We start from the raw sequence: 24,258 nt of genomic DNA, 5'->3' as shown, positions 1-24,258 counted from the left end.
GAGCTTTAAAGGAATACTCACAAAATATTGTTATCACCTATCAATATAATAGCAGATAACTTGATTACTGTTAGGGGTCCAACTGCTCGGACCCACAGTGATCAGAAAAAATTAGGTCTTTGGAACCCAGATGACAGTTTCTACAATTTCATCTTGAATGGAGTGTAGTTGCTAATGCTGTCCTCCCCTTTAATCATTGTCAATTAAACTGCTGGAAATAGCCAAATACAGACACTAAATAGAATGGAGTTTGAAAATTTACATCTTTGCTTAATTTAAAAATAATAACAGGACCTGTACGACAGGACTAGCGCATAGCAAATATGGTGACAATAATCAAAAAGAGGTCCAAAATTTGAACTTGGAGATTATAGGTAGATAAGTTTAACCTCTATTGTGGGTAAAAACATTGAGCGTTTAGAGATGCTATCCTGGAGTATCTCAATAAGGATAATATCATGACCCAGCATCAACATATGTGTTGTTTATGGGGGATTGGTCATGTCAAACTAATCTAATTAGCCTCAATGAGGTTGTAAGTTCCAGACTGGACCAGGGTATCTTCAAGAATGATGTCTATCTGCACTATTAAAAGTGTCACAGTGTCACATAAAATGTTGCTACATAAAATGAGATAAATGGGACTAGGGGAAAATATGTGTAATTGGGTTGACAACTGGCTCTGTAATAGGAAACAAAGGGTGGTTATTAATGTAACACACTAAGGGTACCGTCACACTATACGATTTACCTACAATCACGACCAGCGATATGACCTGGCCGTGATCGTAGGTAAATCGTAGTGTGGTCGCTGGGGAGCTGTCACACAGACAGCTCTCCAGCGACCAACGATGCCGAGGTACCCGGGTAACCAGGGTAAACATCGGGTTACTAAGCGCAGGACCGCGCTTAGTAACCCGATGTTTACCCTGGTTACCAGCGTAAAAAAAACAAAACACTACATACTTACATTCCAGTGTCCGTCAGGTCACTTGCCGTCTGCTTCCCGCACTCAGTGACTGCCGGCCGTAAAGTGAAAGTGAAAGCACAGCACAGCGGTGATGTCACCACTGTGCTCTGCTTTCACTTTACGGCCGGCAGTCACTGAGTGCGGGAAGCAGACGGCAAGGGACCTGATGGACACCAGAATGTAAGTATGTGCTGTTTGTTTTTTTTTAGTTTTACGCTTGTAACCAGGGTAAACATCGGGTTACTAAGCGCGGCCCTGCGCTTAGTAACCCGATGTTTACCCTGGTTACAAGCGAACGCATCGCTAGATCGGTGTCACACACACCGATCTAGCGATGCCAGCAGGAGATCCAGCGACGAAAGAAAGTTCTAAACGATCTGCTACGACGTACGATTCTCAGCAGGATCCCTGATCGCTGCTGCGTGTCAGACACAGCGATATCGTAACGATATCGCTGGAACGTCACGAATCGTACCGTCGTAGCGATCGAAATGGCAGTGTGTGACGGTACCCTAAGATGGGGTCACATTTAACAATGTAGCGCCACAGGGGTCAGTATTGGGTCCTCTACTTTTTAACATATTTATTAATGACTTTGTAGGAGGAATATAAAGCAGAATTTCAATATTTGCAGATGATCCTAAACTCTGCAATTTAATCCACACAGAGGAGGATAATTTAATATCACAGAGGAATTACTGTAATCTGTAGGTTTGGGATGAAAAGCAGCAGTTGAAGTTTAATGTGGATAAATGTGAGGTCATACACTTGGGCAGCAGAAATGATATGTATAATTATACACTAAATTGTAAAACACTGGGTAAAACTGTCACTGAAAAAGACTTGGATGCATGGGTGGACAGGAAACTCAACCTTAGTGACCAGTGCTAGGCAGCTGTTGCCAAGGCAAATAAAATAATGGGATACATTGAAAGATGCATAGATGGTCATAACAGGAACATAGTTTGCCTCTATAAAAGTCATTTAGAATACTGTGTGCAATTTTGGGCTGAATTGTATAAAAAGGACATAGCTGAACTATAGTGGGTACAGAGAAAAGCAACCAAGGTTATTAAGGGAATAAGTGGACTGCAGTACCAAGATGGGTTATAAAACTTGGGGTTATTCAGTTTGGAAAAAAAGGCTAAAGGTATCATCACATTTAGCGATGCTGCAGCGATCTAGACAACGATCCCGATCGCTGCAGCATTGCTGTGTGGTAGCTGGAGAGCTGTCACACAGACAGCTCTCCAGCGACCAACTATGCGAAGTCCCCTGGTAACCAGGGTAAACATCGGTTTACTAAGCGCAGGGTTGCGCTTAGTAACCCGATGTTTACCCTTGTTACCAGTGCTAATGTAAAAAAACCAAACACTACATACCTACATTCCGGTGTCTGTCCCCCGTCGCTGTGCTTTCCTGCACTGACTGTGAGCGCCGGTTGGCCATAAAGCACAGTGGTGACGTCACCACTGTAATCTGCTTTTCGGCTGGCCGGCGCTGACAGTGCAGGGAAGCAGAACACCAGGGGACGCGACAGACACCGGAATGTAAGAATAAAGTGTTTGGTTTTTTTTACATTTACACTGGTAACCAGGGTAAACATCGGGTTACTAAGCTCGGCCCTGCGCTTAGTAACCCGATGTTTACCCTGGTTACCAGTGAAGACATCGCTGAATCGGCGTCACACACGCCGATTCAGCGATGTCTGCGGGAGATCCAGCGACGAAATAAAGTTCTGGCCTTTCTGCTCCGACCAACGATGTCACAGCAGGATCCAGATTGCTGCTGCATGTCAAACACAACGATATCGCTATCCAGGACGCTGCAACGTCACAGATCGCTAACGATATCGTTGTGAAGTTGGTCAGTGTGAAGGTACCTTTAGGGATGTACAGTGTACAAATATATGATGGGACAGTACAGAGATTGATAATCTTTTTACACCTAGGGCTTCAATGATGACAATTGGCCATCCTCTACGTCTTTAGGAAAGAAGGCTTATTCATAATCACAGAAGGTGATGCCTTACTGTATTAGAGCAGTGAGACTATGGAACTCTATGCCTCATGATGTTGTAATAGCTGATTCACCATAAAAGTTTAATAGGAACCTGGATGCCTTTAATGAAAAATATAATATTACAAGTTATGTGCACTTGATTCTGTAATGGGGCATTGATCCAGGAAACTAGTCTGATTGCCATATATAGAGTCAGAAAGGAACTTTTCCTGTAATATGGGGCTATTGGCACCTGCCTCATGGAGTCTGTGCCTTACTTTGGATTAATAGGCTATGGGTTCAATTCAATGGTTTTATGTCTACCTTCAACTTAAAAAACTATGAAAGCACAAGGCTGTGTGCACACGGTGCATTTTTGAGTGTTTGTGCAGTGGTTTTTACACAAAAATTGGTCGAAAAACACTTAGTAATCCTTATGCCAGCAAAGTCAATTAGAATCCTGAAGAGCAGTGCACATTATTAGTAATTTTCCTTTTCGGATTTGTGCTACTTTTAAATCTGCAGCATGTCAATTCTTTGTGCGCTTTTGCTGCGTTTTTCACCCATTGACTTCAATTGAGTTAGTTAAATCCGCAGCAAAAACGCAGCTATAAAAATGTTTGCGGATTTCCTGAGTTTTTGCTTGCATTTTTACAGACTTCTTATGGTATTTCCCACTCTCGCATGTGTGTGAAAATGACAGAAACACCAGTCCGGTGGTTCTGATTGGCGGTAACGTTGCTGACTGGTAGATTGTTACCGTTGATAAGAGGGCTGCAGGGTCACTCTGTCAGATGTCAGGGTGAGCTCACAGCTGTGACTGTGGCCAGCAGTAAAAAGCGTACCGCAGGTAACCAGCGTCAGCTGATGATAGACTACTACTCTCATTAGCCAATGCCTTGTGTCACTGATTACAGTGGAAGCAGGCGACGGCTGATGGGCATAGTTGTCAGCCAGTGCCTGTGCTCAAAGTTAAAAAACCTTTAAAATAAAAAAATATTGACATAAAATAAAAAAACACACTATACTCATACTCAGTTTACACCTAATCCCTGAAGTCCTTTGCCTCCTGTAAAAAAAAAAAAACAAAGAAAAAACTCCACCATATACTCACATAACGCCTAATCCCCAATGCTCATGTCACCTGGAAAAGGGAAAAAAAAATAAAGAACATATCCCTCACTTATCCGCTGTAATCCATAATGACCAGTGATGATTCAGATCACTTGTAGAGCAGTCGCATCAGCTGATGCGACTGCTCTACTTCGCAGCCGGTGACACACTGGCAGGAGCGTGTAATCACTCCTGCATCGTGTGTGTGCTGAGCTGTGGTGAGAAAGTTCACCGGAGTTCATCAGCTGATGAGCCCCTTTGACCTCACTTACGGCATTGCTGCTTGAGAAAGTTCTCATGCAGCTAAGGTGCCGTAAGTGAGATTACCAGGGCTCATCAGATGATGAACTCCAGTAAACTTTCTCAGCGCAGCTCGGTGCACACACTGCAGGAGTGATTATACACTCTTGTGTCATCGTGGGCCTGCTGCCCTTGAGAGCAGTCACATGAGTGACTGCTCTCAAAATCATCAGGATCGTCGTGAGACATTATAGATTATTATCTTCTCAGTGGGCAGGTGAGGAATACTGTAGTTTATTATTTTAATTCAATTACAGGAGATGCTGGCTTCAATGGATTGGGTGATGATGTGAGTATGGTTCATTTAGATTCAATAGAGGAGTCTTTGTCAATATTTCAAATAAAGGACTTTATTCTGGGTGGTTTTTTATATCAATATGGGGTTAGAAATTGGGGTGTCTTATAGACGCCTCTCCATTACTAACCTCTGGGCTTGATGTCACCTTACAATACAAAGGTAACATCAACCCCCCCAACTATCACCCCACTTGCCACCGCACCAGGGCAAGTGGGAAGAGTGAGGATAAGTGCCAGATTTGGCACATTTTATGGATGCGCATTTTCTGGGGTGGCTGAGAGTTGATGGCCCCTTTCCAGGATTTTAACATCAATCTGCAGCTGTCATTTAATAACCAGGAAAGGCTAAGTATACAGCTGTGAGCTGATATTAATAGCCTGGGAAGCTCCACGGGTATTACCCTCTTCCAAGGCTATAAACATCTGCCCCCAGCTGTCAGCTTTCCCTCTGCTGGCTATGAAATTTACACAGGAGCCCAAGCCATTTTTTCCAGAAAAATAATCATTAATTAATTAAATACATGTACAGTAAGTTGCACATGCGCTTTAATAATATGTCACTGACATCTTTATATCTATTCTAAGTGAATATATCTAATTTATCTATTCTATTTTGTCGATTCAGGCAGTAATTTTACTGTAAATGGCAGATGAAATGTCAAGTTTTCAAGGACATGGGTGTGCAAAAATCAGACGGCACTCGTATGGTCCGCGTGATGTGCGATTTTTTTTTCTCACATCCATTGATTTGCATTGGCGAGTCTTGTCCGATATATGAGGAAAATCCACAGCATGCTATGATTCTATATTCTTTATGTGTGTTTATTTAACTCTTTACCTACAGGTTTAGTAATGAGGGTGTCTGGCTGACACCTCTTCATTACAAAACCTAGGGCTTGGTGTCAGTGGCAGCTGCTGACACCAACCCTTATCCCACTACCCCAATCCAACTGCACCAGGGCATCCATAAGAGCCTGGGCTAAGTGCCAGAATTGGGGCTTCAAATATGAAGTGCCATTTCTTGGGCAGCTGAGGACTGGTATTTTTAGCCTGGGACATGGAAAATAAGCATGAAAAAGAAAGTGCTGAACCAAAAAATTACACCACAAAACTTTTTTTTTCCTTTTTTCAAATATCTATATTTAGCTCCAAAAAGTATTCATTGCTGTACAAAAACGCGTAAAAAACTAAACAAAAACAAGGCAAAACCGCACATTTGTGCCACTGCATTTTTGTTGCCAAGTGATGAAGAAACCTTGTAGAAATTTTTGCAAGCAAATACTCAACGTGCGCACATACCCAAGAAGGGGCTACAAAACCCATTCTTGGAGTTCCAGAGCCCCAATCTCAGGCTGGCTGGAATCCCTACTGTCAGACATCCAATGATCAAAGATTTATTCCCTAGCCAATAGATAGGGATTAATATTTTTGGGAATAACCCTTTATTACTCTTCATTATGGAGCATTTTCTATAATAGGATTACCTATATAAGAACAATTCCTATTCTCCAATTAATTTGAATGTGCATATGAAAAAATAGCATAGTCTTTAAATTCCACTCAAATGGGAACACTTTTACTGTATGTTTTATGTATTGACTGTACAAATTCAAAGACTAAAGCATCGGGCACCTTTGTCAATATAAAGCACTGCTTTTGATCATTACTACTTGATATTACCAAGTGTATGTTATATACAGTATACTGTATGTGTATGTTTGTATGATATAAGCCATGTTTATACATTGTGAGTTTTGTCTTCAGTAACTCTGTCCTCAATTCATGTTAACCCTCCGTCACATACAATATTCGGACTAACGAGTTCACATACAATGTGCCTGTCAGGCGCCTGCTGGAAAAATACCTATAATATCTAATAGATTCACATATAGAACGGCAGTGACGTGGGACGCCGATCTGCGCGTGCGCGGTGGCCTGCTTCAGCGGCGAGAGCGCCATTACAACGCTGCTGCCACCAATGAGAGACATATATAAAAACCCGGTCATACTCACCCTGTACACATCCCCCCGGAAGAAGCAGGATGCGAAACGCGCGTTGGGGCCATCAGGACAGCACGTGCAGGTCATGTATAGCATTCGTATTCCATCATTACTCAGCCTTAAAATGTATGAGACATGCTAAAGTCACTATCCTCTTTAATATAGTGTGAGGCCTGTAATATCTGCCATGCAGTAGCTATTAGGAGAGGCTCTTCTCATTAAGCACTAGGCACTTTAATAACATGGCAGCTAGGGTCAAAATATTTTTCCACATATTATAAAGAGGGGAAACAGAGATATCTATATGCACTGAGGACGCACTATTGGTCATCTTAAATAGGCTTATTACAGTATTGTACTATACGTCTCTACTTCTTTTCCTTTGGGCATTTCTTTGCTACTAATTTGAAGACTTTATGCGGTTGCTTTGCATGGCTGTGCATTTGTGGTCATATTTTGCATGTGCATTTTCTTGAGGACAGTATATTTTAACATTATCTGTAATATGTAATCCTATTTTTTCTGTGAATTTAATAAAATTTGTTAATTTTAGATTTTTGACAGTTGCTTCCTATATTCTCTTATTGTTTTTCTATAATATCTAATGTTTGCAATTTCAGTGCTCTAAAAGTGATCAGTGACCTTCATAGGGATGTAATAAAAGAGACTACACATAATCAGTTGCAAAAAAAAACCATTTACTTAACATAAAACTGATAACTATGAAATACAAACTTTTCAAAACTCCCGCCAAATAGTCCCCAGTTCGACTCTCTCAAAAAAATGTACAAAGAAAATTTTTGAACACAAACTTAATTTTAAGGTACCTTAAGTACTATTAAAAACATATTCAATCAGAAGTAGATGCTGAGGTTTCCCCAGAAAAGTCACACTTGCAGAGCAAATAGCAAGAATTACACACCATTTTTGCATGTGTCAGGCAAATTGCTTTATGACATTTGAGACATTCATAATTTGAAAGCCTTCTGGTTCCGCTTTCCGTTTGGCAGGTGGTGCATCTCCTTCTTTTGTGAGGTGGTGCAGATGGTGACTTTTCACCATCATCTTCTGGGCGGATCCTTTTGAGCTGAACTTGAAGGCGAGAGGGGATACCGATTGTTTTCACGCTTCTCCTGCGTAGCTCTCCAAGTACTAGTTCATGGGCCAATTTTTTCAGATAAATCGTCTACGGAGTGGTTCAAGCTTGTTTTCAAGATAAATTACTTGTGAATTTATACCACCCAAATTCAACATAGCAAAAAATATGACCATTGGCCAGCGTTTGATGTTTCTGCTGACGTTGAAAGTGGAGCACATCTGATCTGCTGTATCCACACCCCCTTTGGTGGCATTGTAAAATGTAATTATCTCCGGTTTTTTTTCTGCCCCAGTCCCAGGATCGATGGCAGCATCATCATGAAGTGTTGATAGAAGAAGTAGTTTTTGGCATGTGGTACATAGGAAACTAAAGCCTTTCCATTATGGAATGCAAACATACTGCTGTACTGTTGTCTCTCTTTCACACTTACAAACTGTGGCGGTAATTCCCTTTTGTTTTTTCTTAACAGTTCCCACATATGACAGCTTCTGAATTTTCAGATAATCAATCAGATCACAACTTGTAAACCAATTGTCAGCTGTAATATTGCGACCCGATCCAAATAAGGGTTCAGCCAGTCTTTTTACAACATCAATGGGTTTGTTGCTCACACAGTAAGGACCTTCTGGTTGTTTTCCTGCATAAACTTCCAGGTTGTAAGTGTAGGTCTTACTGGCATCAACAAGGGCATAAATTTTTATTCCATATTTGTTTGGCTTTGATGGAATATATTGACGAAAGGCACATCTACCACGAAAACCAGGGAGCATTTCGTCAATAGTGAGATTCTCTCCAGGGTAATAACTTTGTTTACAGTTTACAACAAATCTTTGAAATATATCACGAATTGGAGCAAGTCGGTCATGTGTTTTGCGTTCGGTTCGGGTAGTTCTGTCGTCAAACCGAAGGCAACGAATTAGAATCTTGAATCTGTTTATGGACATAACAAGGCTAAATTTTTCAACTCCATCCCCATCTTTACCCCAAAGTTCCTCCAAACTTTGTCTATTTGCCCTATAAGCTCCTGCAAGGTACAGTAATCCAAAAAAAGCACGCAGTTCTATTTCATCTGTGGGCTTGATGGTTCTGTTGCAGATGTACTTGTCCTTTATAATGTCTATATATTGGTTGGTATATGTGACAATAGAGTCCAGAATGTCATCTGTAAATATACTGTTCCAGCATTCAACTGTAGTTTTTGCATTACGTGCAGTTCCTATTACTGCAGGAAGGTGAGTAATAATGTTTAAAGGTTCCCTACGTTTTTTCTGGAATGGCTTCTTGTTCCATTTAGTATTTTTTTCTTTTCCAATATAATATGATCCAACTTCTTCACCCTCACCACTGTCACCATCTTGCTCTGTTTCAGAATCCAGGACACATTCTTCCACCTCATCATGAGAATCAATCTCAATTTCCTCTCCTAAATCCTCATTCAGTGTGAGGTCTCTATCATCTAACAGCATGTTTGTTACTTCCTCAACATCAAGTTGTTTGGATAAATTGTACATTTTCCTCTCCATTTCAGCAGATAATCTGAAGCAAGAGAAGGAATATGTTAGGGAACTACTGTATATGCCTGAGCAGCACACTTTCTTTTATAAAATCTCCCTTATTTCTATGAAATATCCTCACATTTTGTGCTATACATTCATAAAACAAGCTAAATAAACTATTGTGATGAATAAAAACATAAAATACCAACCTTACTGAATGTGATGTATTCACATACAATGAGCCTGAGAGATCTGTGCAGCTATATCCTCTCCCCTGAAGCTCTGAAATCCAACTGTGATATCAGGTTTCACAGACCTTCAAGAGACAGGAGACTACCTGGAGGGAGGGGGTTTCCTCACAATCTGGTGAGGAAGGAGAAATGAAAGTAAAAGAGAAGCGCCTGTCCGATCAGTTGTATGTGACGGAGGGTTAATCGGGTATTTTTTTGGCCTCATTCATAAGCTCAAAAAGTATGGACTGATTAATAACCATGGCTACAATATTATTGAGCGTGTGTTGGAAATATTGGACAGGGACCACTGTGAGGGAGTACAATCTGTTTACGGGGCTGCAGAATATTAGATGAGTAATGGGAAATAAATATTTAGAATCAAACACATTTTTGAGAAGTAATTCTGCTCAATATAAAACTCTAGGCAGCTTCAAATAGCACTTTAAGTTTAATGGGATTTAGTATAATTGTGGCACTCTTTTTAGATGACAGACTGATGCATTTAGAGTTCACATGCCAGCAATACTGTAACTAGTAGATTTTAATAGTCATCAATCTGTCAGAACTCAATGAGATAATATACCATTGTACGTTCATGAAACAAATTACATCTGCAAGTGATTTGGACAAAGCAGATCTAATAGTACTTTCAGACAATTATTTTAGCGCTTACTCCATCTCCTAGTGATGAATCTTTATCTCTTCAACAGCTCTTAGCTAATGGAATGGTTTCCTTAGTTTTCAATCCTTTCAAGTTTTTCCTATAATTATGCATTATTGTAATGGTATATACTATAAATTGCAAGGGTCTGGGTTAATTTTCTACTTCTTCCCTATTTCATTTTGAAGTAAATTGAATTATAGTATTATACATGATAATGTGAAGACATTCTTGCGTTACATATTGCTACAAGTCACTAAATGTTTTTAAGACAGTTTTTTTTCTAACGCATTGCAACCTTTGAAAGACTGACATATTCTGCCTGTGTGTCTATCTATCTACAAAGAAAAAAACAAAAGCAGCAACAGACAAAAGCATACCTGGGTGCCGTGCTCCCCAGGCAGATACCAACCCTTCAATATAGAAGATTCAAAAATGCATAATTAAATAGCACTTTTTCACCTTGAACTGGTGTGCTGCCTCCATTTTTATCTTCTATCTATCTATCTATCAATTGAAAAATTAATTGAGGCAATACAAGAAATTTCCCGCCCTAAAAAAACCCCATGCAAATTCAAGTTAGGTGAACCCACTGATTTGAGTGGGATAGGCCAACACTATAATGCATTTGGTTGTCTCTGAACTGTCCCCTACAGATGTTGTAGGATGAGATTAGGATCAATCTGTTTATTCATTAAAAATCGCATCCATTAGTCCTTCTGGTAGTGTCTTAGTCCATTCCACCCATTGAAAACATAAGAATGCTCAACCAAGATGAGTTTTCATATGTACGTGGCCATCAAAAAAGGTAGACATTGTATGAAAAAAACCTACAGCTATCATACGTTTATATAGACACATTGAGTGTTGAGTGGATTAAAGGATATATCCGGGACTTTGTGAAAAACAAAAAATGTGCCAAAGCACTAACTGGCAAATAGTTGCTACCTACCTCACCATCATCCGCCACATTGCTGGCACAAAGTGGTCACAGACCGCTTCTGCCAGCAGTTCAGCTGCCTCTGCTACCGTCACGTCAACATACTTTCAGCTCCACTCTGTTGACATTATTCTGATTGACAGCCAGATTCCCATTACCTAACTGTCAATCAAAATGACCTCGGAAGTCATGTGACATCAGCAAAGGCAGCTGAATCCCCGGCAGGATTGGTCTGTGACTTCTCTGTGCCAGGGCAGAACAACGCTGGTCACAACATTAAGGTAACTGCCTGTTAGTGTATAGGCACATTTTTTGCTTTTCACAAAGTCCTGGATATACCCTTTAAGGTAGCCAAACACATGAAATAATTGTTGGCTAAACTCATTGCTATTGGGATTGACCATCAATTCAATAGGTATGGCGGTCTCCCAACTCTTCCTGGCAGATAACTGAGGAAAGAAGTGTCAGGCATTTTGAATTTTCAGTCCCTGCTCTTTGCTCCTATGGAACATAAATTTCTGCCAAGTGTGTCTGACAACCTCTAATGCTGATGGATATCAAATGCTTCCTGTCCCAATACAATACGATACGATACACTTTATTGATCCCGTGGGAAATTATAGTATCACAGCAGCACAACTTAAATCATAAAAATCATAAAAGAATTACATAGTTGACATGACAGTGGAGTTGACAGAAGAACATTATACATTAGAATAGGACATACACAACGAGTGAACTGAAATGTAGAGAAATAAGTAGACATTCACCTTGGTGGTTTAACCCTAATGTTATTGTTGTACATTCCCATGGCAGTTGGCACAAACGATTTCCTATATTTTTCCTTCTTACACCTCAGAAGTATTAGCCGGTTACTGAAGGTGCTCTTCTGTCTCATGAATAGCTCATGTAGTGGATGTGCATTATTGTTCATAATTGCCATACACTTTTTCAGAGTTCTTCTCTCCACTACCTCCCCAAAAGAGTCCAGATTACAGCCCACAGCAGAACTTGCCTTCTTAATAATCTTATTCGGCTTATTAGCATCAGAGGCCCGCACACTACTACCCCAGCACGTGATTGCAAAAAAGATGGCACTTGCCACTACAGATTGGTAGAACATTTCTAACATTTTGCTACACACATTAAAAGACCTCAGCTTCCTTAGGAAATACAGTCTGCTCATCCCCTTCTTGTAGACAAACTCTGAGTGGCATCTCCAGTCCAGTTTGCTATCCAAATGGACCCCCAAATATTTGTAACTCTCCACCTGCTCTACCTCTTGACCAGCAATAGTGATCGGTAAGCATTCCATCTTTATCCTGCTATAGTTGGCCACCAACTCCTTAGTTTTCTTAACATTTAGTTGTAGATAGTTACCATTGCACCAATCCACGAAATTCGACACCACCCTTCTGTATTCCTCATCCCCCTGATCTCCCCTAGAGACCACTGGAGCATCTGTACATGATCCATGGGGGATGGAAAAGTGAGTGTGTAATTTTTATTTTTTTTTACCCATTTCTTGCCAGTGCAATTTTTTTATTTTACAGTTAGAAAACCTATTAAAGTTGTCTAGAATTTACTATATTATGAATCTCATGCGAAGAATACCCTATCCCCGCCAGTTGCTTATGTATATTAAGAAACACTTCATAAGTACAGGTAGAACCCCAATAAAACCCATTGTAGGGGTTAACTTGAAGGCATCAAGCAAGGATTTATATACTATAAGCGCCATCAAGGCTGGCTGATTGACCCGTAGTGGAAAATTGATGGGGCTTTTTGCTGTGTAACCTCTGCGACTCAGATTTACTAAAGTACTATACTGTACAAGGTAAATATTGAGGAAAAGAGTCCAAAACTCATGTACATCTACTGGACAGTTGGTGCTTCAATTCTGTTTCAGGAAAGATATATATGTTGATACCTTGGTATCTTGGTATAGCTTGCAATTTGTTACCTTCTTTTCAGTTAACAAAATCATGAATAACCTTTCTACTTTTTTGATACCAAAGATAAAATACTAAATTTTTATTATTATGAATCCTAAAACCATGGCCTCCTGATGATCCATTGAGGTGAAATGCGTAGAGGCGTATAAACCATCATCTCTTGATAAGTATCATGTTTTTTACTCTGTGCTGTCATGCCTTGCATATGCTTGTAGCTTTCAGCTGATAATCAGAGCTGAAAAATGATGTTTGTTACATTGCCTTAAATGATCATTTCTAGACATGGTTATAACCCAGCTAACCTATCAGGTTAATAATATATATCAATAGGGTTTCTCCAGGGTCAGCCACCGCTGAGTGAGGGCGCCATATCCGCTGACAAGTAGGGTGTCAACCCCCGCAGCTAGGCAGGTGAATATCAGTAGGGGACAGTGAGAGTTTAAATATTTGTTTTCACATGTACTTTTTTGTTTTTGCACCATTGTCTTTGTCCGTGTACTGCACCCTACTTCAATTAAGTTCATCCATATGTTTTTATCTAAATTTTTCCTGTCATGTACAGCTGGTGGCCCGTATGAGACACTTCAATTAGGGCTCATTGCAGGAGATATAGGGCCAGACGACGGTGAGTGGGGGCGCCAATCTCGTATTATTGTTTAGGGTGCCAAACTCCACTGACTGGTAGAATTTGATATAGGACTAACAGCTGCAGGGAATATCTAGAGTGCACGGTTGTGTGATTTTTTTGTGAATAATTGTCTGTGGCTGTCTCATGGTTTTAGGATTTCTATTAATAAAAATTTAGTATTTTATCTTTGGTATCAAAAAAGTAGAAAGGTTATTCCTGATTTCGTTATATTGATATTTTCTGACCTTCAGGCTGTATAGCAGTCTATGTGTGCCATCTTTTCAGTTAACCATTAAAAGGTATCAACCACTGAGGACACTCAATTCTAAATATTTTTCAATTATGTTTGTAGTTTTAATAGCTATATTTGAAGAACTATTTTGAATGTTTGATGCCACAGGCCTTTAGTGGTGCCTTGTACACCCTTTTGTATCTGGCTGTGTTGATTACTTTTTACAGTGTTTATATTAGAAATTTACAAATCAGTAAGGATTTCCAGATTTATCAGTTGGTAATAGCACTGACCAAAGATAAAGACAAGATCTGCTTTGATTCTGACAGGTATTCCAGGATTTTTCAGTATTGACAATCTGGTTATTACTTGGGTAATTGCAGGGGTGTCAAACTGCATTCCTCGAGGGCCGCAAACCATGCGTGTTTTCAAGATTTCCTTAGCTTTGCACAAGGTGCTGTAATCATTATGTGTGCAGGTGATTAAATTATCACCTGTGCAATACAAGGAAATCCTTCCTAGTATTTCCGTGACTCATCGCCCGTGTGTTCAGTGAGTGGTGGCAGCATGTATGAGCGGGGTGGGTGGTCTGTGTCGGGGGTGTGATTTATGCTCCCATTGCAGCATAGGACAGAGGTTGAATGCTGGACTGAGTGAGAGGAGATAGATTAACCCTTGCAGGCGCAACCCCAAGTCACGTGCTGAGAAGCAGGGACGTGACAGTGGCTTATATTTATTGTCCTTTATTTTGGATTTATTATTGGATGAAATACATATAATAACATAATATTATAATAGCAGTGGAATATTAGCACTATTGGAAATGTTAATTAAGAATTTACAGCTTTGATAATATATGGATGCTCAGCTATCCTGATTTGTGCGTGGGGGATTTATGTACTGTGAGTATGGAGTTGAAATATCTCAGTCTCCTTTCCTTTCCCCATATTGTATGGGGTCTTTCCTTTCCCCTTTGCCTATTATACCTACCCTCTATGCCTAATCTTCCCTTATGTTAAAAAGTTAATAAAAATTATTTGAAAGAGAAATATCTCAGTCAGTAGGCCACATTTCCATTGTTTAACTCTATCTTCTTTGGATCCGATAATTGTGATATTAATAGTGTTTTATTATGATAAATGGCCTATACACCCTTTTGTTTGTAGGATGGTGTCCAATTTTGCAAATATGTTTGTAGTAATGAAAATTAAAAGGTATTCTACCAATATGATTTATGACATGTTTATATCATATGCCATACACGTTTAATAGATGTGGGTTCCTTCACTGAGATCTGTATATGTTTCAAGGAGAGGTTGTCAGAATTCCCAGTCATTTGTATGATATTTCAAACCACCTCTTGAATGTCAACTGCATGCTGTGGGGCCCTAAATGTGGGTCCCCCACATCATGTATGCATTTATATCATGTTATGGGAACATGCCATCAGTATTTGAGAAGAGAATATCTCATACATTTTCATATACAGTTAGGTCCATATATATTTGGACAGAGACAACATTTTTCTAATTTTGGTTATAAACATTACCACAATGAATTTTAAACAAAACAATTCAGATGCCGTTGAAGATCAGACTTTCAGCTTTCATTTGAGGTATCCACATTAAAATTGGATGAAGGGTTTAGGAGTTTCAGCTCATTTTCATGTGCCACCCTGTTTTGAAAGGGACCAAAAGTAATTGGACATATACAATAATTTTAAATAAAATGTTCATTTTTAGTACTTGGTTGAAAACATTTTGTTGACAATGACTGCCTGAAGTCTTGAACTCATGGACATCACCTGACGCTGTGTTTCCTCCTTTTTGATGCTCTGCCAGGCCTTCACTGTGGTGGTTTTTAGTTGCTGATTGTTTGTGGGCCTTGCTGTCTGAAGTTTAGTCTTTAACAAGTGAAATGCATGCTCAATTGGGTTGAGATCAGGTGACTGACTTGGCCATTCAAGAATATTCCACTTCTTTGCTTTAGTAAACTCCTGGGTTGCTTTGGCTCTATGTTTTGGGTCATTGTCCATCTGTAGTATGAAACAATGACCAATCAGTTTGGCTGCATTTGGCTGGATCTGAGCACACAGTATGTCTCTGAATACCTCAGAATTCATTCGGCTGCTTCTGTCCTGTGTCACATCATCAATAAACACTAGTGACCCAGTGCCACAGGCAGCCATGCATGCTCAAGCCATCACACTGCCTCCGCCGTGTTTTACAGATGGTGTGGTATGCTTTGGATCATGAGCTGTACCACGCCTTCGCCATACTTTTCTCTTTCCATCATTCTGGTAGAGGTTGATCTTGGTTTCATCTGTCCAAAAAATGTTATTCCGGAACTGTGCTGACTTTTTTAGATTTTTTTTAGCAAAGTCCAGTCTAGCCTTTTTTTTCTTGATGCTTATGAGTGGCTTGCCCCATGCAGTGAACCCTCTGTATTTACTTTCATGTAGTCTTCTCTTTATGGTAGATTTGGATTTTGATACGCCTACCTCCTGGAGAGTGTTGTTCACTTGGTTGGCTGTTGTGAAGGGGATTCTCTTCACCATGGAGATTATTCTGCGATCATCCACCACTGTTGTCTTCCGTGGGCGCCCAGGTCTTTTTGCATTGATGAGTTCACCAGTGCTTGCTTTCTTTCTCAGGATGTACCAAACTAGATTTTGCCACTCCTAATATTGTAGCAATTTCTCGGATGGGTTTTTTCTGTTTTCGCAGCTTAAGAATGGCTTGTTTCACCTGCATGGAGAGCTCCTTTGACCGCATGTTTACTTCACAGCAAAACCTTTCAAATGCAAGCAGCACTCCTGAAATCAACTCCAGGCCTTTTATCTGCTTGAGAATGACATAACAAAGGGATTGCCCACACCTGTCTATGAAATAGCCTTGGAGTCAATTGTCCAATTACTTTTGGTCCCTTTAAAAACATGGTGGCACATGTTAAGGTGCTGAAACTCCTAAACCCTTCATCCAATTTTAATGTGGATACCCTTAAATGAAGGATGAAAGTCTGAACTTCAACTGCATCTGAATTATTTTGTTTAAAATTCATTGTGGTAATGTCTATAACCAAAATTAGAAAAATGTTATCTCTGTCAAAATATATATGGACTTAACTGTAGTAAATTTCTCTATGTGTTGTAAATATTGTACACATTTATCTACAGGCCGATAGTTCCTATCGGATACCGAATTTAATGTGACCACAAGAGTTGTGGCTAGGATAATTTGGAAACTTGAAAGTTTTGACTAATGAAGCAAATTTTTCCTAGTTGATATAATAATAGTGTTTTCCACAATCTTTAGGCATCTGACTTTTTGTTATCCAACCAGTAAAGCTTTACTTTCAAATAAGTGTGGTAGAATTTTTTTCTCAAAGATCAGAATTCTCAGCCAACATTAATATGCTTTTCAAAGAATTTGTGGAGACATGTTCACTCAATTTTGATTACTGAATACAATAATGAAATATAGCCTGTTATCTCACACTAAGTATTGAAGTCCGTAAAAAGAAACTTTGGTCTCACTATAAATATATTTTATGTAAAATCCTTAGATTTTTCCATTCTGTGGAATGCCATGCTGTGGTGACTAAAGAGTATGTGTGAGTGCACAGAAGCATGATATGCTCCATCACTATTTGCTGGAATTAAAGGATGATTTTGGTATTATTAAGACAGTAAATTCAGAAATAAGATATCATTCATTGTGAGAGCTCCCACAGTAAATGAATTGTGTAAATGGTATTTGTTCATAATTGCTGCAATTGTTTACAAGCTCATTATAGTATCAGTTAGAAAAGTATCACTGAACCAGCATGTTATTATTGATTATATTTCTCTTTCATGGTTTCAAATGAAGTGATTGTAAGAAACAGGCAGAATGTAATAGTTACATTATTTTTAAATCATCAGAATCTAAAAATATGATCTTTTCCTGACTTGACTTAGGGCCAATACTTTATGGATTTCTAGTAGCTAATAATTATGATCTTTTGATCTTTTTTTAGTTTTATTATTTTTTACCACAATCCATCCCTTTAAATGATAAAATGTCCAAGACTACCTGATACAATTAATTTAACATGCACATATCTCTAAATATATCCAGGAGTGTTGAGAGGGGGATATGAATATTTCTTTTCTAGATTTTTTTTATCTTTAAAATTTTATTTTACAAAAACCCCAAAAACCTCCAGGGATGGATATACAGTTGAAACTAGAAGTTTACATACACTATATAAAAAGAAACATACGCAAGTTTTTCTCAATATTTGACATGAAATCAGAATAAACCTTCCCTATTTAGGTCACTTAGGATTATCATAATTATTAATATTTGCCAAATGCCAGAAGAATGAGAGAGAGAGAATGTTTAAGGCATTTTTATTAATTACTGCAAAGTCAAAAGTTTACATACACTAAGATTACTATGCCTTTAAACAATTCTGGACTGCCCATATGATGATGTCATGTGTTTGGCAACATCTGAATTAATTAGAGACACATCTGTGGATGTAATTTAATGCACACCTGAAACACACTGCTTCTTTGTGTAGCATCATGGGAAAGTCTAAAGAAAGCAGCCAAGATATGAGGAAGAGAATTGTGGACTTGCATAAGTCTGGCTCATCCTTAGGTGCAATTTCAAGATACATGATGGTGCCTCGTTCATCTGTACAAACAATTATATGCAAGTACAAACAAAATGGGAATGTCCAGCCATCATAACGCTCAGGAAGGAGACGGGTTCTGTGTCCCAGAGATGAACTTGCTTTGGTCCGACATGTGCATATCAACCCAAGGACAAAATACCTTGTGAAGATGATGGCGGAAGCTGGTAAGATTGTGTCAATATCCACAGTGAAACATGTACTATATCAATATGGGCTGAAAGGCCACTCTGCCAGGAAGAAGCCATTACTCCAAAAGAAACATAAAAAAGCCAGATTAATATTTGCAAATGCACACAGAAACAAAAGTTTTGGAGACATGTCCTGTAGTCTGATGAAACTAACATTGAACTTTTTGGGCATAATGACCATCATTACATTTGGAGCGAAAAGAGAGAAGCTTGGAAGCCTAAGAACACCATCCCAACTGTGCAACACGGAGGTGGCAGCATCATGTTGTGGGACTGTTTTGCTGCAGGAGGGACTGGGACTTCACAAAATAGATAACATCATGAAAAAAGAAGATTATGTGGCAATACTGAAGCAACATCTCAAGACATCAGCCAGGAAGTTAAAGCTTGGGCGGAAATGGGTCTTCCAAATGGACAATGACCCAAAGCATACTGACAAAATGGTAACAAAGTGGCTTAAGGATAACAAATTCAATGTTTTGGAGTGGCCATTACAAAGCCTTAATCTCAATCCTATTGAAAATTTATGGGCAAAGCTGAAAAGACAGGTGCGAGCAAAGTGACCTACAAATTGTCAGGAGGAACGGGCCCAAATTCCGATCAACTACTGTGAGACGCTTGTGGAAGGATATCCCAAACGTTTGACCCAAGTCATTTAGTTTAAGCACAATGGTACCAAATACTAATATAAACTTTTGATTTTGCAGTAAGTAATAAAAATGCCTTAAAACATTCTCTCTCATTATTCTGGCACTTGGCAAATATTAATAATTATGGTAATCCTAATGGACCTAAAATGGGAAAGGTTTATTCTGATTTCATGTCATATATTGAGAAACAGTATACTATAGGAAAGGTGGATTAAATCTGCGCTGCCGCGATAATGATGAGGTTCCAGTTGATAGTAGAATTAAAACAGTGGTTTATTCAACGCGTTTCAGGGCTCCTATGGCCCCCTCTTCAGGAATTACCACATACACATTTCCTATAGTATGCTGCTTCATATGGTCGGTGACCAGCCTGTGGATCTGCGGCAGCCGTAATCTTCACATGCATGCTTTCAGTTTCACCAGGTGAGCAATTTTCTTGGTGATTCCTCTATTCTTTTATATATATATATATATATATATATATATATATATATATATATATATATACACAATATAGGGAACTGGAGATCAGAGAAATGGAGCATAATTTAAATTTTCATTAAGGCCTGATGGCTGTTTGCATACTCTACAACCATACAACCATCAGGCTTCAATAAAACTTTAAATTTTGCTTGAGGGTTCTGCACAGGATCTTAGTTGCTCCCAGCATTGCTATTCAGATGTTTCTCCTGAGATCTGTTGTAGCCATTTTCCCAAGTTAGGGATAACTGCTCCAAGTGCTCCTATCACCACTGGAATCATTGTTGTCTTCACAACAGTAATATATATATATATATATATATATGTATATATATATATATATATAACAGCTTTTCTTTAAACCTATCTAGGTAGCATTATTCCGTTTAGTAACAGAAATATTCTGATAGTGCAGAGAAACGATATAAGAACATCAGATCTTCTCCTATTGCCCTCTGAATGTGGTCTCAGATTACCATAATAGTAGCTTATATTCTGTGAAGAAGACACAAGAAGACATAAAACTGCCTACAGTTGTTGACTGCATCATTGGTGTCTTATTATAGGGGAAAGCTAGTTATGCAGTTAATCAGTGCAGGCGTAATATGGAAAACATTCTGTAGGTATGTTGTTGAACAGGAAAAACTGTCTGATCTTAAATTATGTGTGTTTAATATACATAAACCAGCACAATGGAAATCTCTAGAAAGAAGTGTCTTATGTTTGGAATATTTTCAGCTTTGATGTCGACATAAAGTCCTGTCCAAGTCTTGCCTTTTATAAAGTTCCACATCAGACGTCCTTTTATTGAATCTCTTTATCAAATCTCTTTAAGTACTTTAGAATGAATAATACATTACTGTTTTGAGCCATATTTGTTGAAAACACCTTGAGGAGGAAGACAAAGAAACTTATGGGCTTCATTAGGAATCTTATTTGATTTTTCCGCTGCCATCCTCAATTCAGTGTTCTTTGAATTACAAAACCTTGTAAGAATAATGATGACAAACATTTCTTTGTTCCCCGACTTGAGCATAGATGGTTTTGAAATCTGCTCCCAAGGAAATCTGTAGCCTATTGAAGTATTGTACTTTGTTGCACATTTCTTCAGTAAATCTCATTAGCTTTATGAAACTCATGACTCATTGGATGATAAGGGGTATATTGCAAAATCACTACATTTTTATAGAGTATTTTACTTTTAAGGCTGTATAAGTATTCCCCTGATTCTGTGACTTCTCTCTTACGTTATTCTTATTCATATCCAAACTTCTTTCCAATTACTGCCTACAGGTCGAGAGCCTAGAGGAAGGAGCATTTTATGAATATAAAATTATTGCAAGTAACCTTGCTGGCCTCGGTCTTCCTTCTGAACCTAGTGAGCACTTTAAGTGTGAGGCTTGGACATTTCCTGAGCCAGGTGAGTCACATGTTTTATAGTATGGAGTCTTTGGGATGCAAAACATTGAATCATTTGAGCCTGGAGGAAGATGTAGACTTTATGTAGAAAGATTGGTCAGTTTTCACTGTCGAGAGAGCTTCAGGAGTTTACTGAATTGTGAATTGTAAGCAAGTCTATGTATATCTTTGTAATACAGCTATTACTTGACAAATTAAAAAATCCAGTTACAAAGCAAATTAGCCCTAGTCTAAAGGTACCTTCACACTGAACAACTTTACAATGATATCGCTAGTGATCCGTGACGTTGCAGCGTCCTGGATAGCGATATCGTTGTGTTTGACACGCAGCAGCGATCAGAATCCTGCTGTGCCATCGTTGGTCGGAGCAGAAAGGCCAGAATTTTATTTTGTCGCTGGATCTCCCACAGACATCGCTGAATCGGCGTGTGTGATGCCGATTCAGTGATGTCTTCATTGGTAACCAGGGTAAACATCAGGTTACTAAGCGCAGGGCCGCGCTTAGTAACCCGATGGTTACCCTGGTTACCAGTGTAAATGTAAAAAAAAACAAACACTACATACTTACATTCCGGTGTCTGTCCCCTCGCCGTCAGCTTCCCGCACTGACTGTGAGCGCCGGCCGGCCGTAAAGCACAGCGGTGACGTCACCGCTCTGCTTTACGGCCGGCTGGTGCTCACACAGTGCAGGGAAGCTGAGGCCGGGGGACAGACACCGGAATGTAAGTATGTAGTGTTTGGTTTTTTACATTTACAATGGTAACCAGGGTAAACATCGGGTTACTAAGCGCGGCCCTGCGCTTAGTAACCCGATGTTTGCCCTGGTTACCAGGGGACTTCGGCATCGTTGGTCGCTGGAGAGCTGTCTGTGTGACAGCTCTCCAGCGACCACACAGCGACGAAACAGCGACACTGCAGCGATCGGCATCGTTGCCTATATCGCTGCAGCGTCGCTTAATGTGACGGTATCTTAAGGGATTTTTAACAAGCAGATAAACTGATTTAATTTTAAAATAGCAATTATCTCAAGGGTGTTTTCTGTGAATGATCATTTGTTCCCCTTCCTCCAATACATGCTGTATTACTGTTTGTAGCACTTTCTCTTTGATTATAAGAGGAAATGTGCAACCTAGAAGAGATCATTTGTGTTCCCCAGATAAAAGATGCTATATGACTAACAATTGTATATTCATTTTTTGGATATCTCTGAGCAGGAGTACATTGGGAAATGATCATACTGAACAATTTACAAACCGTTGTTCTGCCATGCCGTAGGCCATTATCTTGATAATTCCAGTATAATTTTCAAGTCTCAAGGGAAAATAAATCGATTGCAACACCATAGTTTAGCATTTCTATAAATATCACTGTAGTATAGATAAAATGCTGTTGTCTACAGAAGAACATTTTTTTAATGCGTTTATAAGTATTATTAAAGTAAAATGAATGCTGTAGAAATACAAGTCAAATGGGTAATCTACCCCGTCATAACTTTTCACGTATACACTGTGTGCAGAATTATTAGGCAAGTTGTGTTTTGATCACATGATACTTTTTATACATGTTGTCCTACTCCAAGCTGTTCAGGCTTGAGAGCCAACTACCAATTAAGTAAATCAGGTGATGTGCATCTTTGTAATGAGGAGGGGAGTTGTCTAATGACTTCAAAACCCCATAAAAGATGTGCTTAATTATTAGGCAACTTCTCTTCCTTTGGCAAAATGGGTCAGAAGAGAGATTTGACGGGCTCTGAAAAGTCCAAAATTGTGAGATGTCTTGAAGAGGGATGCAGCAGTCTTGAAATTGCCAAACCTTTGAAACGTGATCCCCAAACAATCAAGCATTTCATGGCAAATAGCCAACAGGATCGCAAGAAGCGTGTTGGGCAAAAAAGGTGCAAAATAACTGCCCATGAATTGAGGAAAATCTAGCGTGAAGCTGCCAAGATGCCATTTGCCACCAGTTTTGCCATATTTCAGAGCTGCAATGTTACTGGAGTAACAAAAACCACAATGTGTGCGATACTCAGGGATATGGTCAAGGTAAGGAAGGCTGAAAAACGACCACCTTTGAACAAGAAACATAAGATAAAACGTCAATACTGGGCAAAGAAATATCTTAAGACTGACTTTTCAAAGGTTTTATGGACTGATGAAATGAAAGTGACTCTTGATGGGCCAGATGGATGGGCCAGGGGCTGGATCAGTTAAGGGCAGAGAGCTCCACTCCGACTCAGACACCAGCAAGATGGAGGTGGGGTACTGGTATGGGCTGGTATCATCAAAGAAGAACTTGTGGGACCTTTTCAGGTTGAAGATGAAGTGAAGCTCAACTCTCAGACCTACCGCCAGTTTCTGGAAGACAACTTCTTCAAGCAGTGGTACAGGAAGAAGTCGGTATCGTTCAAGAAAAACATGATTTTCATGCAGGACAATGCTCCATCACATGCCTCCAACTACTCCACAGCGTGGCTGGCCAGTAAAGGTATCACAGAAGAAAAAATAATGACATGGCCCCCTTTTTCACCTGATCTGAACCCCATAGAGAACCTGTGGGCCCTCATAAAATGTGAGATCTACAGGGAGGGAAAACAGTACACCTCTCGGAACCCTGTCTGGGAGGCTGTGGTGGCTGCTTCACGCAATGTTGATCGTAAACAGATCAAGTAACTGACAGAATCTATGGATGGAAGGCTGTTGAGTGTCATCATAAAGATACATGGCTATATTGGTCACTAATTTTTTGGGGTTTTGTTTTTGCATGTCAGAAATGTTTATTTCTTAATTTTGTGCAGTTATATTGGTTTACCTGGTGAAAATAAACAAGTGAGATGGGAATATATTTGTTTTTTATTAAGTCGCCTAATAATTCTACACAGTAATAGTTACCTGCACAAACAGATATCCTCCTAA

General features: G+C 39.4%; 1 protein-coding gene across 3 annotated transcripts in view; it reads left to right on the top strand.

Annotated features, from left to right (window-relative positions):
• The window catches only part of MYOM2 (myomesin 2), a 253,595-nt gene that overhangs the window by 107,558 nt on the left and 121,779 nt on the right, over window positions 1-24,258 (top strand). For all 3 annotated transcript variants that reach the window (XR_011312429.1, XM_069726901.1, XM_069726900.1), the window contains one exon: window positions 21,221-21,347. Coding sequence is in view for 2 of the 3 variants with exons in the window: in XM_069726901.1 (XP_069583002.1) it covers window positions 21,221-21,347 (127 nt within the window). In the remaining variant the exon portion in view is untranslated. The remainder of the gene's footprint in view (window positions 1-21,220; window positions 21,348-24,258) is intronic.

The sequence above is a fragment of the Ranitomeya imitator genome, chromosome 5 (assembly GCF_032444005.1).
Source record: "Ranitomeya imitator isolate aRanImi1 chromosome 5, aRanImi1.pri, whole genome shotgun sequence".
Taxonomy (NCBI): Eukaryota; Metazoa; Chordata; class Amphibia; order Anura; family Dendrobatidae; genus Ranitomeya; species Ranitomeya imitator.
The sequence above is the reverse complement of the archived record's forward strand: the minus strand, read 5'-3'. Positions and strand labels throughout refer to the sequence as shown.